This window comes from Arvicanthis niloticus, chromosome 10 (genome assembly GCF_011762505.2).
Source record: "Arvicanthis niloticus isolate mArvNil1 chromosome 10, mArvNil1.pat.X, whole genome shotgun sequence".
NCBI lineage: Eukaryota > Metazoa > Chordata > Mammalia > Rodentia > Muridae > Arvicanthis > Arvicanthis niloticus.
Genome location: NC_047667.1, coordinates 43886040 through 43903551, shown reverse-complemented (window position 1 = coordinate 43903551; position 17512 = coordinate 43886040). Strand labels below are relative to the sequence as shown.

At 40.6% G+C, this 17512-nt stretch overlaps 1 protein-coding gene across 11 annotated transcripts in view; it reads left to right on the top strand.

The window, feature by feature from the left end:
* The window catches only part of Ralgps2 (Ral GEF with PH domain and SH3 binding motif 2), a 131174-nt gene that overhangs the window by 31403 nt on the left and 82259 nt on the right, over positions 1-17512 (top strand). For all 11 annotated transcript variants that reach the window (XM_076941410.1, XM_034513681.2, XM_034513679.2 and 8 more), the window contains exons 3-4: positions 5111-5215; positions 6506-6556. In XM_076941410.1, coding sequence (XP_076797525.1) covers positions 5111-5215; positions 6506-6556 — 156 coding nt within the window. The remainder of the gene's footprint in view (positions 1-5110; positions 5216-6505; positions 6557-17512) is intronic.

Below are 17512 nucleotides of genomic sequence, written 5' to 3'. Positions count from 1 at the left end.
CATGCCTGACGCTTTTAAAAAAACAAAAACAAAAACAAAACAAAACTAAATTTTGTCATTCACATGTTAATTGCATCATACAGGTATTTTATCTACTTAAGATACTTGAAAGTAATAATAAATAATGATTGCTTACAATTCTTTATTGGGATTAGTATTTAAAGAAGCTGTTCTAGGATATTCTGTCACACAAGTACCTTCAAGACCTTGACTTTATACTGTTGGAGAGCAGAACTATCATTTGGGAGGCAATGGTTTGCATGGCTGATGTAGTTTAGAGTTGAAATGGATGTTAAGACGGAAGGAGGAAGTCAGTTCTTGCATTCATGTGTTGTGACTTTATTTTTTCTCATCATTTTATCTTATTGCTTTGCATACAGATATCAAGTACTTTCCTTAAAAATTTTAGTATTTCTTACTTTTTTGTTTTTCTTACAGTGGTAGAAGAGAATACTGTTTAATTCCCCAATCCCCTGACTGTATTAACCTTTAATAGTCTTAACCAACGAGCCTGACAACCCCTTTCCTGATGTCTGTGAATAGCAGGACAGTTTCATAGCTTCCTGTGTAAAGATAGATTTTTGCTGTTGTTTGTTTATTTGAGTGGCTTTGGGCACCACACCCTTTTGTCACAACAGACTTTGTCAGCAAGCTCAAAATTATAATCTTATGTGATGTAATCATGGAAGTCAGACCCTCCCTTTTTTGCATATTTTCTTCATTAGAAGAAGCAAGTCATAGATCTTGCCCTTACTGAAGAGGTGAAATATATTCAAGAATGTTTTATTTAAAAATGCCACATCTTATGGAGCCCAGGCTCACTTCAAGCCCAGTGTGTAGTCAAGGTTCTTCCTGCCTCTTACCTTCCAAATGCTTGGGTTATAGCCATGTGCTGCCGTGCCTGCCCCAAGTTTTCCGTTTGTTTTTTCCTGATTCATTTAACTAAAATTCAGTAGTAATTAGTATTCTTTCGTTTTAGGAGTTGTTACGTGGTGTGTGCACGTGCTGCTTCCTGGCTTGCTCTCCATGGCCTAGCTTAGTTTGCTTTCTCAGACAGCCCAGGCCCACCTGTCTAGGGATGGGCTCTCCCCCATAAGTCATCAGTCAAGACAATTCTGCACTGACATGCCCACATATCCAGTATGGTACTTCCTTGAGGTTCCCACTTCATAGATGATTCTCATTTTTGTCAAGTTGGACAATAAAAGCTGACCAGTATAGGATCTTTCACTGAACCCTGAGCTCATTAGTTCAGCCAGACTAGCTGGCCAGCCAGCTCCAGGACCCCAGTGACTGGATGACTGCTATTTGCTTTGGGTCCTAGGACCCAAGCTAGGTCCTTAAGCCAGCATGACTACTTAACCTACAAGCTATCTTGGCCAGCCCTCCAGATTTTCTTTCTAGTGAACTTAATTCCCATTTGTACTGTTTGAAATTTAACATTTGTTCAGAGAATGTCACTTCTGTTGATGTTTCCTAAGCAGTTGGCATTTCCCCTTCTGTTACAAGTTTCCTGAGTCAGCTTTTATACATGGGGGTTTTCTTCCTGTGTTTCCTTTTCTTCCACATAGAAAAGAAATTTTGTCTTTCAAAATATATTTCAAGTACTGTATTTTTAACAAATCCTTTTTCTATAAACAGATGGGAGTTATTTTTGAAACTGGAACTTTAAAAACCAAATCATATAAAATTGTTCAAAGTTTTTCTTCCCTGAGACAGATTGTTTGTATGTTTACTTGTTATTTTATAACCATATATTTTTTAAATGTCTCATGTGTCTGTAGTTAGTGTATTTGTAACTGTATCCAGAGACACCTGCTGTAATTCACTGGAAGCACTATACAAATATTTATCAGATAAAACAGATCCTTTTACATGGATAATAATTTGTTTCTTCTAAAAGTAAGTGAATTATGTTAGGCTTCAGGCTAATATACTTTCTATATGACAAGTAAGGTCAACAAGGTCTATGTTTTAAATAGTTCTACTGTGGCAAGACAATACAATTAAAAACATGTATTCTCTACTTCATTTTAAAAGCTTTAGATTTGTTAACAATGCAGATTTCCTTAAAGGTGCTAAGTTTTTGGATAAAATACTTAACCAACTGACTTCTTCCTTAGTACCGTCTGTGGCTTTTAGGCCACGGATTTGGATTTGTCAAATAAGTTCATTATCTTTAAATTGAGCATTATTCAAGATGTCAGGACATAGAATACAGTCATATTCATTGCCAAAATATCCTACACACTCCTAGTCCAGATTCCAAGGAGCGCTTGTTCCTTTCCGAAGCCTCATGGTCCGGGCCTCCACTCTCTTTGTTTCTCTCAGTGTTCTTCTCTAATTGGCATCCTTTAGAACAGCCCACTTAGTTCTGGTGACAGTGTTCAATAGCTTTTCCAGGCCAAAGTTCCAAACTCTTTACATTCCTCCTACAAAACAGTTACAAAGTCCCAAACACCACGTGGTCACATTTATCACAGCATCAAACCCACTGTAGTACTGTTTTCTATCTTCATTTCCTGCTGCTGTGATAAAATATCTGTACAAAAGCTACTTTTAGGGAGAAAGGGTTTATTTGGCTCGAAATTTCAGATTATAGTCTGTCACTGTGGGGAAGTCAGGGCTGTAGAAACTTGGAGCAGCCTGTCCCATTACATCCTGAGAAAGCAGTGAGTTACTATACCCAGCTGGAGCTCAGCTCACGTTCTCCATTCTTACACAGTCCAGGATTTTCTGCCCTAGTGCCTTTTCCAGGCCTCACTTGAGTGGCTCCAGCCCTTCTCCATGGTGCCAAACCTTAGTTCTCTGTTGAGGCCCACATTCTGCCTCAACACTTTTGCCTCAATGCTTTGGGGGCTTAGTGCTCTGGTCAAGAGAGAGTGTGGGGCTCTGGGGGCAAGAGACGCAAAGAATGGAGACAAGACAGGGTGTGATTCAGTCTCTTCTATTTTCTCAAGTCTCCCTCAAGTCTCTCTTATTGAAGGGAATTCTGAGGTATTTATATACACAAGCAGGAGAACACAGGTGAAAACACTTTACCACGTGCACCATACAGCTGAGGTCACTAAACAGCAAAACAAGCTATGTGGGATAAACAAGATATTTATCAGAGTGTGCTTCAGCTGTTAAAGGCTTTTGAAAACCAAGTCTTTCATCAGGGTATATGGTTCCAGATGGCTACAAAGTTGATCTAGCCGCTTTCTACTAAAGTCGGCTCCCAACAGTTCTCTCCCAGACCCTTTGGTCCTGGGACTTCAACTCAGAAACAAAGTTCCGCTACAACTGAGGCTGCACCTTTATAATGGCTGCTCCTGGATTCTCTGCAGGAACGCCAGCCCTACCATGTGCAAAGCTTCAGCTACTCTCCAGATCCTCTTTCTTCCTTCAACCCCAGTACCATGTGGGGCACTCTTACACAGGGTTCAGCTTCCAGCTTGAGACTCAGCTTCACCTCGCTGTGTGAGGTCCTTAAGGAACTCTTTCCCCAGACGGTTTTGCCTCAGTGATGCTAGACTCTTAGATTACTCTTCAGCACAGGTTTATCCCATAGATTCTTAATCCAGAATATTCTATGCCCTGATAGTCTATGCTTTGGTCAGACTTGACAAGCCTGACAGCCATTATCTGCGTTTTTTTGTTTTTGTTTTTTGGTTTTTTTTCCCCCAGTATTCTTACCATCTAAGCTCCTGTAGAACATCCCTTTAAGTTCTGAGTATTCAGTGGCTTTTCTAGCCCAAAGATCCAAAATCCTTCCCTAAATCAACATGGTCAGGTCTGTCACAGCAACAGCCCTACCCTAATGATACCAGTTTTGTTGCCCGTTGTCTTCTCTTGGGGTGGTAGATAAACAGTGTGACCAAAAGCAGCAGGGGAGGAAAGGGCTTATTTCAGTTTACAGGCGGAGTGAAGTTGGGCAGGAACTCAAGGAGGAAAACTGGAGGCAGGAGCTAAAGTAGATTCCTTGGAGGAAAGCTGCGTACTGGCTCGTTCCTAGTTACTCTCCCAGCTTTCTTACAGCCCAGCTCCATCTGCCTAGGGGTGGTGCCTTCCTCAGTGACTGGGCCCTCTCATGTCAGTTAGCAGTCAGGAAGATGCTCCACAGACGTGCCCACAGGCCAGTCTGATGGAGGTAGTAAGTCAACCAGGACCGACCAGCAACATATATTAACAAATACAATGGCTTATGCCATTATTTAATAAATGGCATTCTCTATATTTTCTTCTGATATATGTTACAAGAGTATTTTCTATTTCTGCTCGTTTTACAAGCTATATAGTCATGCCTTGCATGATGGGATTTTGGTCAACAGCAACTTCGTGTGTAATGATGGTGCCATGATCATGTTATAGCCATTGTAGATTGTGTGAGTAAGCTGTGATATTAATAATTGACAAGATTGTTTCACCACACTTTGACAGTATGAGAATTGCTAAGTGATGCATAACTATGCATGTGCACTGTTTTCTTTATCTGTTAGAACTACGTAAAATCAGAATGTGTGTTTAAAGAGACATGCAAAGGAGTGACTTACATAGGAACTCAAAAAATACAAACTCAACATTAGCTTTCAAAATTTCTGGCTTTATATTAACATTTCTCTAACTAAGCAGCATGCTCTATTCAGCTTTTCTGTCTTTTATTACATAGTGTTCTTAGTTCCTCAGTTTTGTGTGTACAAGTATGCGTGTGTGCATGTACATGTGAGTATATGTATTTATGCATGTTCATGTGGTGTGCCCATGTGCATGTGGACACACCAGTGGTTGATACAGTTGTGTCTTTATTCACTCTCCAGCTTATTTTTGAGAGACCCTACCACTGAACATGGAGTTAATTAAAATTTAGCTATTCTGACTGGCCAGCAAACTCCATGGATCCTGTTACCTCTGTGCACTGTCCAGCCCTGGGGTTGTAGGAGTGCACACTACCTAGATTTTACATGGGTGTTGAGATTCCAAGTTAGATCTGCATGTTTCTGTAGTAGACATTTTACTAGCCAACTCTCCTGTCCACTCCAGAGTTCCTCAGTTTATAAAGGCCTATCTACTTTCTGTGGCACGGGTTGTGAGACAATGTTTAAGGCTGTGTTTTCTTCCATCTTGTCAGAAAAGTAGCAGCTCTGAGTCATTGAGTGAGAAGGGCTCCGAACTGAAGAAAAGCTTTGATGCTGTGGTATTTGACGTTCTTAAGGTTACGCCAGAAGAATACGCGGTAAACTTTCTGTCTCTTGCTTTCCAGTTTTTGCATGTAATTTATGTACATCATCATCATTATTGAACTTTGTGGCCTCCTCAGAGGATGAGGAGATGGGCTTTTAAAGCTGGATCTAGGAATTGTTGGAGATAGCACAAGAATGGAACAAGAGGGGTGAGGGGTGAGGGCAGCTTTCTTGTGAAAGGCTTGTTACCTTGATAGCTGCTGTGCTGACTCACCAAGCAACTATGAACATGCTCACTATTTTTTTTTTACTAATTTGAAATTTAAAAATTGAGAACTCTGCTTTTTCAACCATTGAATATGAGTAATATAAAATTATCTAGAAAATCTTTTTAACTGACATAAGTATTTATTTAGATTTTTTTATCTCTTTTTATTAATTGAATACATTGCTTTTTTGGTCTCAAACCACTCTTACATTCCAAGAGTAAAGTTTTCTTGTTTGGAGTATGTGTTACCTTTCCCTGATTTCTCCTCTTAACAGGTTTGGTTGGTTGGTTTGGGTTTTTTGTTGTTGTTTTTGTTTTTCAAGACAGGGTTTCTCTGTGTAGCCCTGGCTGTCCTGGAACTCACTCTATAGACCAGGCTGGCCTTGAACTCAGAAATCCACCTGCCTCTGCCTCCCAAGTGCTGGTATTAAAGGCGTGCACCACCAGTGCCTGGCTGGTTTTGTTTTTTAAAGAATTGATTTATTTTTTAAATAATGTGAGTACACTGTAGCTGTCTTCAGACACACCAGAAGATGGCATCGGATCCCATTACAGATGGTCGTGAGCCACCATGTGGTTGCTGGGAGTTGAATTCAGGACCTCTGGAAGAGCAGTCAGTGCTCTCAACCGCTGAGCCATCTCTCCAGCCCTTAATAGTTTTTTATTGCATGCATTAGTTTATGTGTGTGAGAAAGGGGTTCATACACCATAGTGCATATGTACAGGCCAGAAGGCAACTTTACAGTTGGTTCTTTGCCTCTGCCATGTGGAGACCAGTGATTGAACTCAGGTTGTCAGTCTTTTGCTGAGAGACCTGCTGAGCCATCTAATGGATGACAGTGCCAAAGTATTTCCCCTTTCCTTACCTAGGGAGGAGATAACTAAGAGGTATATTTAATGGTGCAAAGACTAAATTTTCTATTGTTTTTAAGTCCTTAAAGGCTACGTATTCAGTAATTTAGTGTGGAGTAGAAGTTTTATTTTATTTTGAATAAATTTTGTTTATTTGTATTTTATTTGTTTATTTGTATATTGCCATTCAAACCAAACCAAACCAAATCCCTTTGTCTTTCAGGGTCAGATAACACTAATGGATGTTCCAGTGTTTAAAGCTATTCAGCCAGATGTAAGTAGTTTTAAGACTATTCTTTGAATGTAGAAAACAGTAAACCATAGTATCTTAAGATGTTTAAGAAATTCAAATTATATTTTGTATTAATCATTAAATGTCTAAAGCTTGTAATATCACTTACCTATTCAGTCTTAGAGACTCAGATGCCATTCATCATAGTGCATTCTTCAGTCACAAATGGGATGTTTGAATCACTTGGTTATAGAAGGAGGGTATAGACTTGCAGAAGTGCTTACTCATGACATTGGGACTTTTTAATGGGAAGGTGAAAATTAGACATAGCTTAGTAATCTTTCCTTCTACCTTAATTTTTTGTAACTGACTTACTTTAGCTTATTTAACTTTTAAAACTTACTGTGTGTGCTCATGTGTTGTAAGTGGTGTGGATCCATGTGCAGAGGTCAGAGAACAACTGGTATGAGGTCTGTTCTCTCTTTCCCTCCCGTGTCGCTTGAACTCAGGGCTAGACTAGGTGGTCCCAATGTTGACCCTTTAGAGGAGGATCACAAAACACGTTTTTCTCCCATTAAAAGTAGAGGCTAATATTATATATCTACCTACTCACTGTAAGTGCGTGTGTGCGCTTATGTACATTTATAGTTTGTCATTTTAAAGGCCTGTGCATAATAGTAATTTTGCTTTATTGTTAAGGGAATAGCAACAATTACCATTTATACACAGCTGACTTAGTTTATTTTGTATTGTTATAACAAAATGCCTCATGCTGGTTACTTTATATAGAGGAAGTTTATTTAGATATTAATTTTCAGAGGCTGAAAGTTTAGAACCAGGAAGTATTACTTGTTGGGCCTTGAGTGAAGGCCTCTGGCTGCCTCACAATTTGGCAGGAAGGTAGAAATAGAAGTGGCATGTGCAGCAGAGCCAAGCATGGGTGTCTTTATGACAACGACTCGTAGAGAGCTACCTCACTCCTGTGTCTTCCCTGTGCTAAAAGACTTTCCATAAGATGCGGAAAGCTTCCCGCATCTCCATCCCTGCAGTGGAGACTCAGCCCCAGCACCTGTACCTTCAGGGATGCATTCAGGCCATACCTAAACTAGTATACCAGCTCAGTATTGACAGTAGGCTTAGATTCGGAAAAGACAGGTTTTGCTCTCAGTGAGTAAGAATATAAACTAGATTTTTGTCTCCCAAACAAAGCCATTTGCTAATTCACGATTGGTTCTTTGGGAATAGTGAGCAGTATCTGTTGTGTTATATGCAGTTTGTAGTGAATATTGTAATAGCTGGTAAGTCCAGTACATCTGAGTATGAACAGGTTTTGCTTGTGACTTTTTCCCCATGTAGGTTACTTAATGTGTTAGTATCTCAAGTTTGCTGCCTATCAAGTGAAGGGAGAGCTGGCTGCATGACCTTTGGGCCCTGACATTTCTATAAGTTGTCCTTCTCTAACAGTGCAGAGGGGTTAAAAAATAGTTACTGGATTAATAGGAGACTAAGAAGAACTGTGTGCTCTATAAATAATGGTAGACAGAGAATGATTGTTGTATTTAAATGATCAAAACAAAAAACCCTGGAGTATTATTTCTGTTTTTCTTGAGAAGTCCCCTGCTGCCTTGATTTTAACAGTCTTCTAAGAATCATTTTTCCTGTTGAATAAAATATATCTACTATTGCTCTCTCACCTGACTCATGATAACCATGGAAATCTGGTATCATTTGTTTAACTGTATATTGTGCAGTAGCCACATTTCGTAGTAAAAAGGAATAGGTAAAATCAACTGGTGACTTAGTTAACCTCCAGTAGCCAAAATATTTCAGCTTGTAATCAGAATAAAAAAAAATTTTTTTTTTGAGACAGGGTTTTTCTGTATAGCCTTGGCTGTCCTGGAACTCGCTCTGTAGACCAGGCTGGCCTCGAACGCAAAAATCCGTCTGCCTCTGCCTCTGCAAGTGCTGGGGCTAAAGGCGTGCACCACCCCTGCCTGGCCAGAATAAAATTTTTATTGAGATATTTTATACTTTCCCCCCCCATGTTAAGTTTTGTGAATTTCGGGTTGACCATTAGATGACTGCTTTCTTTTACCTAGAGTAGACCCCTTTCAGGTCCTCTGAAGCGTATGACTTGGAGCTTGGACCTTGTATACTAGATTGTTATTTGAAGACACAGACTTCCATTTTAAGAGGATGGTTTTTTTTTATTTCCCTTGGGACATTGAACAATGCTTTGAACCTGCAATTTGATTCCCACTTTTCTACCCTTTTAAGACATGGTCTTAGGTAGCCCATGATAGCCTGGAACTCAGTATGTGTAGCTGAAGACATAAGACTGTGAGCCATAGTTCTTCCTCCACCTCCCAAGTGCTGGGATTTTAGGTGTGCACTACTGCACCCAGTTCTCTGTTGTCAACACCTCAATCTAAGAAGCCATCTTCTCTCCACTGGGTCACATCAGTCCTCTTACTTGGTCGATGTATATACTGGTCACTTTTCTGGTCACTGTGCCCAAATACCCAACAGAACCAATTTCCTGGAGGAAAGATTTGGGCTTGTGGTTTGAGAGAGTCTAGCCTGGTGGGGAAAGCATGGTGGAACAGAGCAGTTATTACCTTATAGGCCATAGAGCAGAGAAAGGGGTAAACTGGCACTTAGCTGGTCTCCTCTGTAGCACATAGTATGGTGCTCCCCACATTCAGAGTGGGTCTTCTTTTTATTTATCATTGGAAAACCCTCACAGACACACCTGGATGCGTGCATCCATTCCCTTTGACAATTGGGTAAACTGTTACCGGGAGCTTCTGCTTTGTCTGACCGCTGAGGTCTGTTTTGTTAGGTAGCCATGGTAAGCAACATTGAAATGTGTTCCTGTGACCACTGCTCAAACTACCTCAGTGGTTTCACTTGCTTTGAAGATAAGCAGGATCTGAATCTCTTCATTGTTTTGCCCTCTTCTTGCTTCTAAGCACATTTTCTACTCTTTTTGGTCTAGCAAACTGACATCCTTTTAGTCCTTCATCCACAAGCCGGTGCCTGTCATGCTTAATTCCCTCTTCCTCCTTGAGTTATCTGGTGGCGTTAGACTTAGACAAAGGAATGAATTAAACAGCGTTATGTAAAGAATAAAGGGGAGAGCATGAGAGCATAGGACATGGGGCAGTGGACTTCAGTGATGACGGGATCATCAGGACTTCGCTGATGAGCAGTCTGTAAGGGATGAGACTGTGCACTGTTAGTGTGTTTGGGGAAATGTGTTCTGGTGAGGAACCAGTGAGCAAAGGCTAGTGGATTACAACCTTGAGGGCTGGGTGGGTGTGTTACCGTGGAGACTATTAACTCTGATGAAGGTGGTAAGCCTTTGGGGACATCGTTTTTAATTATGTGTATGCTTATTAAGTGCCCTCTCTTGATTAACAAACAGGTCTTCTCTTTATCCACAGTTGTTTTTTTATTTCTCTTCTTCCTTAACACTTTCCACTGCCAATTGCTATATGCTTTGCTGCTGCCTTTAAATCTGTGTCCAGCACACGATTCTTTATCTTTTTAAAAAGATTTATTTATTTATTTATTTTATATGTGTAAGTACATTGTCTTAGAAGAGTGCATCAGATCTCCCTTACAGATGCTTGTGAGCCACCATGTGGTTGCTGGGAATTGAGCTCTGGAAGAGCTGTCAGTGCTCTTAACTGCTGAGCCATCTCTTCAGCCCTATTTTTATTTTTGAAGTAGTGCTGGTTAACAAACTCACCGCCTTGCTCACACTGAGACACTTCACCCTAGATGCTAAGTACATTCCCCCCTCCCCTCCCTTCCCCTCCCCTCCCCTTCCCTTCCCTCCCCTCCCCTCCTCTGTGCCCCCCTCTCATGTTTTTAAAGGTGAAAGGGTTTGTTTTATTTTCATTCAGTTTCTGAGGGTTTAGTACATCATGGCAGTGAAGCATGGTAAAGTGGAGACATTTTTTTTCAGGGTTGTCCAGAAAGCACAGAAAGGGAAATGCCTGTACCTTATAGGTTTTTTTAAAAGATCTATTAATTTTTATTTTATGTGTGTGTTTTGCCTGCACATGTGTTTCTGCAGCATATGATATGCAGTGCCTGCGGAGACCAGAGGATAGTGTTGGATCTCCTAGTACTTGAAGTTAAAGACCATGTGGGTGCTGGTATCCTAGGCAAGGCCTCTGCAAGAGCAGTAAATGCTCTTAACCACGTATGCCTCTCCAGCCCATCTCAGTGTTTAAGCATTTCATTTCACATATACTTAAGGATGATGAGTCAGAAGAGTTGTGAGGTTTTGTTTTTCCAGCTTTGCTGTTCATGAATTGTGCCACTAATGTATTTTTCATCTTTGACTTTAAAAAGCTGGCTTAACCTGTCTAGGTGGTGGTGGTGGTGGTTACTCCAAGTCTTGGAGTAAATCTCCGAAGTGGTTGATTTCAGAATCAGAGTTCCAGTAATATGGAGATACAGCAGTCAGGAGAGCTTCTGTCAAAGCTACAGCCATCTTCAGAAGTGGTAACAGTAGAGGGGCCACCACAAGTCAGGTGCTTATGGATTGTAGATCTGTCACCCATACAATGGCAGGAAACTTTATCTGGTTTAGTGGCAAGAAACTTTGTTTCACTTAGTGGTGAATTGAGGCAATGACTATTAATCACTTCCAGCTTCTTAAAATGTTTGTAGTCATTTTTACAAGTCTGTTCTTGTAAAACAAGAAAAAGTCTGTTCTTTAAAAAGTCTGTTGTAGTGTTCGGTGATTTCTAAAAGTGACGTTATTTCTGTGGACAGAGGCTTTTCTTTTGTTTTGTTCTTTTTAGGTTTCTTCCCTAACACTAAATCTTCTGATACTGATTAAGGACAAAAAGTTAGCTGGGCGGCTTTATATAGTCATTAATTTCTAGTGTTTCTGGCACCAAGTTTTTATTAAAGTTTTTCTCATATACGTGGATCTGTTAGGTATGAATTCTTTCTCTTTGGATCATGAAGAAAGCTCTCACACATTCATAGGGCCTCGCTCTCTGTGTTGTCTCGTGCTGAAGCTTTGACTAAACTGTTCTAAACTAAAAGTTCTCCACTGGATTCATTACTTTTCTTTTGCTGTGATAAGATTTCGTGACCAAGGCAGTTTACAGAAGGAGCTTGTCTAGACTTATGGTTCCAGAGGGTTGAGTCTGTCACAGAGAACAGAGCATGGCAGCAGGCAAGGTGTGGCTGGTGGAGTGGGAAGCTGAGGGCTCCTTATGTTAAACTACAGGCACAAAGCAGAGAGAGCAGACCAGCAAGTGGGTGAGGCTTTTACTCTGAGCGCCCCCAAACTTTCTTCCACCAAAACCATACTACCTGACCGTACCCTCTGCCCCCAGAATAATACCACCAATTGGGAAGCAAGTATTCAAGTGCCTGAGGCTATGAGGGACATTTATTACTGAAAGCACCATATCCATCCTACTATATACATAGGAGTGGGATACTTTTGTCTGTTGTGAAATCTCTGATGTTCTGCAAAGCTTGTATTCTTCTGAAGTCATTGCTGCATTTATTGTGCTAGTAGGGTTTCTCTTCGGGGTGAGTTTTGTGTTACTCATACAGGGAAAGTTATGCCAGAAAGCTGGCTTAGACTCTAGTAGTGACTGCCTACTATTTCCATAAGCCTTAATTAAGGGTTGAATTGTATTTGAAATCTACATCATAGTTATTACTCTGCCTCTTACAAAGCTTCTATGGCTGTGATAAAACATTATCAAGACCACTTAAAGAAGCGTTTCACTGGGGCTCACAGTTCCAGAGAGAGCCTGTGGCAAGCTGTCGTGGTGTTGGAGTACAGCAACTGAGACCTCACATCCTAGTCCACAGATGAAACGAACACTTGTAGGAATAGCTGGAGGCCTTTGAAACCTTAAACCCTTCCTAGTGACAGACCTCCAACAAGGCCACACCTCCCAATTCTTACCAAACAGCTACCAACTAAGGACTAAGTGAGTGTTCGAATGCTTATAGGGGACATCTCATTCAAACCCACACAAGGTTCCCATGTGTTCTTCAAGGACAAGGTCCCTCTAAAAGTTTTCTCACAAACAGTGCACTGCGTAAAGAATATTCTACATTTTAATTCTAAGCAACCACAGAACAAAACTATTTAGAAAAAGCAGTTCTATGTACATGTACTGTGCATGTATAGACTTCTCTCCCTGCCACTACCCAATACAGTCCAATAGCTGCAGGCTCAGTAGTCCGAATCTGAAGGTCCTAATGAGTTTGGGACATCATGGATTTTTTTCTGTTTTTAGATTAGGTACCTTTGAAAATTGGAAAACTTCAAATGTAAATTCATACAAGACATGTGATTAACTATATAAAATAAGGCATGATCCATTGGTAACACTGCACTGTCACTGTGAATGCAAATTTATTTAAACCTTTTATAGTAGATTTAATAATATTTATCATCCGAAGTACTTCAGTATGTGATAATGCTAAATAAGCCTGCAGGTGCATCGTGTATTACAAGGAGCCTAGAGGTGCTTTAAAGTAGAATCGACGCAGGGCTGGAGGGATGGCTCAGCAGTTAAGAGCACTGGCTGCTCTTTTGCAGGTCCTGAGTTCAATTCTCAACAATCACATGATGGCTCACAACCTCTATAATGTGATCTGATGCCCTCTTCTGTCTGATGCCTTCTTTTTCATGTAGACATACATGCAAATAGAGTACTCATATATATAAAATACATCCTTATACTGGAGGACATACATAGGTCATATACAAATTAATTATTTTTATGATGTTTTTAATTGGTAGGAGGTTATAGAACTAGTCTTCTGTTAGATACTCAAAACTGTCTCAGTTTTATTGTTTACTAGGAACGAGTAAGGCTCATCTGTGTGATCGAGACACTCTAGAGATTCTGGGAAAATGCTAGTTAAATTAGGGAAATCTTATTAGTTAATTATGAATCTTATTAAAATATTTTGGAAAAATTTATCCTGAGACATTTCGCATAGGGTGTGTAAAAGATATTCTCTGCAGATATTTTTATGTCTGCCAAAAGACTATAATTTTAGCAACATAAAATGTTTTTAACAAGTATTTTCCTCTTTTAATAAAATGATCATTGCATTGAAATGTAAGCAGGTCGTGGACTCAGTGAGAGGGTGGAAGCTGTGGCAGGTCTTGTATGTTTGAATAGCAGAGTGCACCATGCAGCTGTCTGTCAGGGTGGTTGCTGTGCTCAACACCAGCTTCTAGAATATAGTAAGGTCAGGTTTCCATTGGGACCAGGGAGAAAGTTGTTTTGGCATTTGCTTCTGTGGAAGCAGAAAATAGCTTGTCTTTATCCCTAATCTCATTAGAGGAGGTCCCTTCTCTCCCTCAGGGAAAAAGAGGGCCTTACCCTGTTAGGTTGCATAGTTTCGGGGGTTTGTTTTTGTTTTTAATAAAAATGCAAACATGATGAGTGGAATTCCATCCATGGTTGTGACTTCTGTATAGCCTTATAACTGGGTACAAATGGATGTCTTGTCTCTTTAAAGCTTTCACTCTGAACACATGGCTACCTCACCAACAGTTAAGCATCTCACAGACACCCTCTGCCTAGTTGTGTCCCTTGCCCCAGTCTTTGGAATTCCACTGTTTTCTTACCTCCCTTCGTCTCTGTCTACATGCTGGTCTATATTGGCCTTTTCTCTTCTTCTGTCTATAGGTATCCCTACATCATCACCCTTAGAACAGTGCTTTTAAGAGTGTTGGAACCTACAGGACGTAAGAGAAGCTGTGACTCCTGTGAATTGAGTCATTCTCTCATAGGGTAGGTGGTCATCAGTTGTGGGGTTTTACCCTCCTGTGCTTCTGAAATAAATGCAACTGAAAATTGATCTTGATAGGAAATGATTCACAGTGAGTCCATGCCTGTTCTGAATTTATTTTAGCAATGATTATGGTTGTTTATATATTTGAAGACTCTCTTTCCTGGCTGTGCTTAAAATGGCAAGTTGAGCACATTAGAGCAAATGTTAATGTGTCAGGGCTGAGGGTGTGGGGTACTTACATAGCACACCCAGACAGTTCTCTCTGTTCCTATGCTACATCTTTACAAAGTGTTTTCAGTTTTGGGGTGTTTGTGTGAGATGCATCAGTACAGGCTTCTGTGTGACCAAGGCATCAGTATAAAGATGACAGAGCAAAATTCATTTCTTGCATGATACTATAGTGTTATTTGTAGGAAGATCATAGAGTCTGAAACAAAAAGAGAAAAGAGACCATAGGGAAATTTTAATTTTCCTGTTTTGCTGTGAGGAGCTCAGATAATTACAGTTTGTAAGATGAACTGACAGTATCTAGATTAAACAAAGAACAGCGACCGGATTGTTGCATGCAGAGTAACTGACCCTTACTTTTCTGACTGAGCTTCCCTCAACCATCAAGTAGCCTTTGGGACATTTCAGGTTGCTTGTTCAGAGTAACCAGGTGTGTGAGTCATAAGAACGGTTCTGAAAGGTGTTCTTTTGGAAGGAAGGGAAAAAAGAGAAAGAATGGAAGAAAAGAAAGAAAACATTTGCAGTTTATTGTGGTGCCTGTTTATAATCCTAGCACTTGGACATCTGAGGCAGGGGAATTGCAGTGAATTCAAGGCCAGCCTGGGCTATATATAGCAAGACTTCACTTCATCTCACAAACACTTTGTTTTTCAAGTTGATCTGCGTTCATGAAGTAAGTTAGGAGATGCTGTTGGAGGCTCCCTATCTGGTATCCCAGTACTGCCTGAGTGTGTATGTGAATGGGCCAGTGCACACGGACAGGGGGGGGGGGTCTACAGGTCGGTGCTTGATGCGGTCCTCTGTGCTCTGCACTTTGTTTTTTGAAAAATTATTTTATGTGTATGTGTGTTTTGTCTGTGCACCATGTATGTGGATCACCTATAAAGGCCGGAAGAGGGTGTACTGGAACTGTAGTTCTAGAAGGTTGTTGCCCGGCACGGGGGTGCTAGAAACTGAACCCAGGTCCTCTGCAAGAACAGCAAGTACTATTTTCTGCTAAGCCATCTTTAGCCCCTGCACTTTTTTTTTAATTTTTTAAATAGGTGTGTCCTGCAGCTCCTGCCTGGAGCTTGGGTCCATTGAACTTGGGTCCTCAGGATGGCATGGCAAGTAGTTTACCAACTGAGCCATCTTCCCAGCCATGTGTCCATTGTTATGATGTTCTTCAAGACAAGGGAACTTTTTTTCTCACTGCGAAATTAAAGGTCTCTTGGTAGGTAAGGTAGAGCAGGGCAAATTACCTTCAGTCTAGGCAGCTATAAATACAGGTCAGCATTTAAGAAGAAAGTAGTGAGTCCTGATACAGTTCTAGCTTTGTAATCTATCAGGTGGATTTTTTCCACCTTTTAAATATTGTGTTTTTTAAGTAACCACAGAACACAGGAAGTTGCAGAAAGTAGTACAAATATTAAAGATTTATAGAAAATTGCAAACGTGTACAGAGAAATCTTCCATGCCTGTTACCTGGTTTCTCCTGCAGCTGCATCTTGACTGTAGTACTGTATCAAAACAGAAAAGTGATGCTTGTGCCGTGCATGTCTGTGTAGTTCTGTGATGTTTGATTTACACAAACAGATGTGTACAGAATCATACACTGGAAACAACTCTCCCTTGGCACTTTCCCTCTGCTACCCCTTGTAAGTTACAGCTATCTCCCTACCTGCTCCCCACCCCATCCTGCCTTTAACCATTTTCTCCTGCCTTTTGGGTTTTCTGACTTCTTCTCTTGACTCTTCCATCTTCTGTTTTTCTTTATCTGTGTGGCATTGAGAAGTGAACCCAGGGCCTCACTCATATTAGGCATAAGCTCTACCACCAAGCTACATCCCCAGCTGTTCTCTTTGTGTGTGTGTGTGTGTGTGTGTGTGTGTGTGTGTGTGTGTGTGTGTGTACATGTAGGTGTGTGAATGCTACGAGCACTTGTGGAGACCAGAGAACAATTTGTGGGCTCTTCAACCACGAGAGATTGAGTTCGGGTCAGGTAGCAAGCAGATTTACCCACTGAGTCACCCCCTCCTCCTTCGTTAATTTGCCAGTCTGTTTTGAGCTTGTGTCTCCTGCTCTCTGAGAGTGAGCACACACTTTCCAGTCTTTCTTATTTCACTGGATGTAGAATTCTAGAACTTTGAAGTTGTTGCTTTCAGTTGCCTAGTAGTATTTTCTGAAGTAGATTTGTACTTTAGGAAAAATTAACATAAGATTCTTTTGTTGTTTTTAATCTCTTTTGTCTACAGAGTCCTGCTTTTTTTTTTTTTTTTTTAATTGTTTTGATACTATGCTTTGGCTTTTCTTCCATATACTTCATCTGTGTACTAAGCCATAGGAAGGTCAATTGTTATCTTTAAGTTCTTGGCCATCTTCTTGAATTGCTACTTTCTTGCATCTCTTAAGGTTCTTGTTGTTTAGATTTTAACACATAAATTCTTACTTAACATCCAATTAGTATCTTGGTGGATTTTGCCAATGCTTGTTGTATTAGTCAGGATTCTCTAGAGGAACAAAACTGATAGAATGAATCTCAATCTGTCTGTTGGTCTATCCATCCATCAATCTGTCTTATCTAGAAAGGGCTTTGTCAGAATGACTTATAGGCAGTGGTCCAGCTACCCCAACAATGGCTGTTCACCAACAGAAATTCTAAGAATCTAGTAGTTGTTCAGCCCATGAGCTGGCTGTCTCAGATGGTCTTCAGTCCACACTGGATCCTAAAGAAGTAGACTCTAATGCCAGTGAAGGGATGGACTTGCCATCAAGAGTGAGGGCAAACAGGCAAAGAGCAAAAGCTTCCTTCTTCCATGTCCTTCATATAGGCTGCCACCAGAAGGTGTGGCCCAGATTAAAGGTGAATCTTGCCATCTCAAAAGATCTGGATTAAAGGTGCATCTACCATATCAAATGATTTAATTGGGGAAATGCCTCATAGGTACACCTAGTTCCTTAGGTTTTAGTTGACTCCAGATGTTG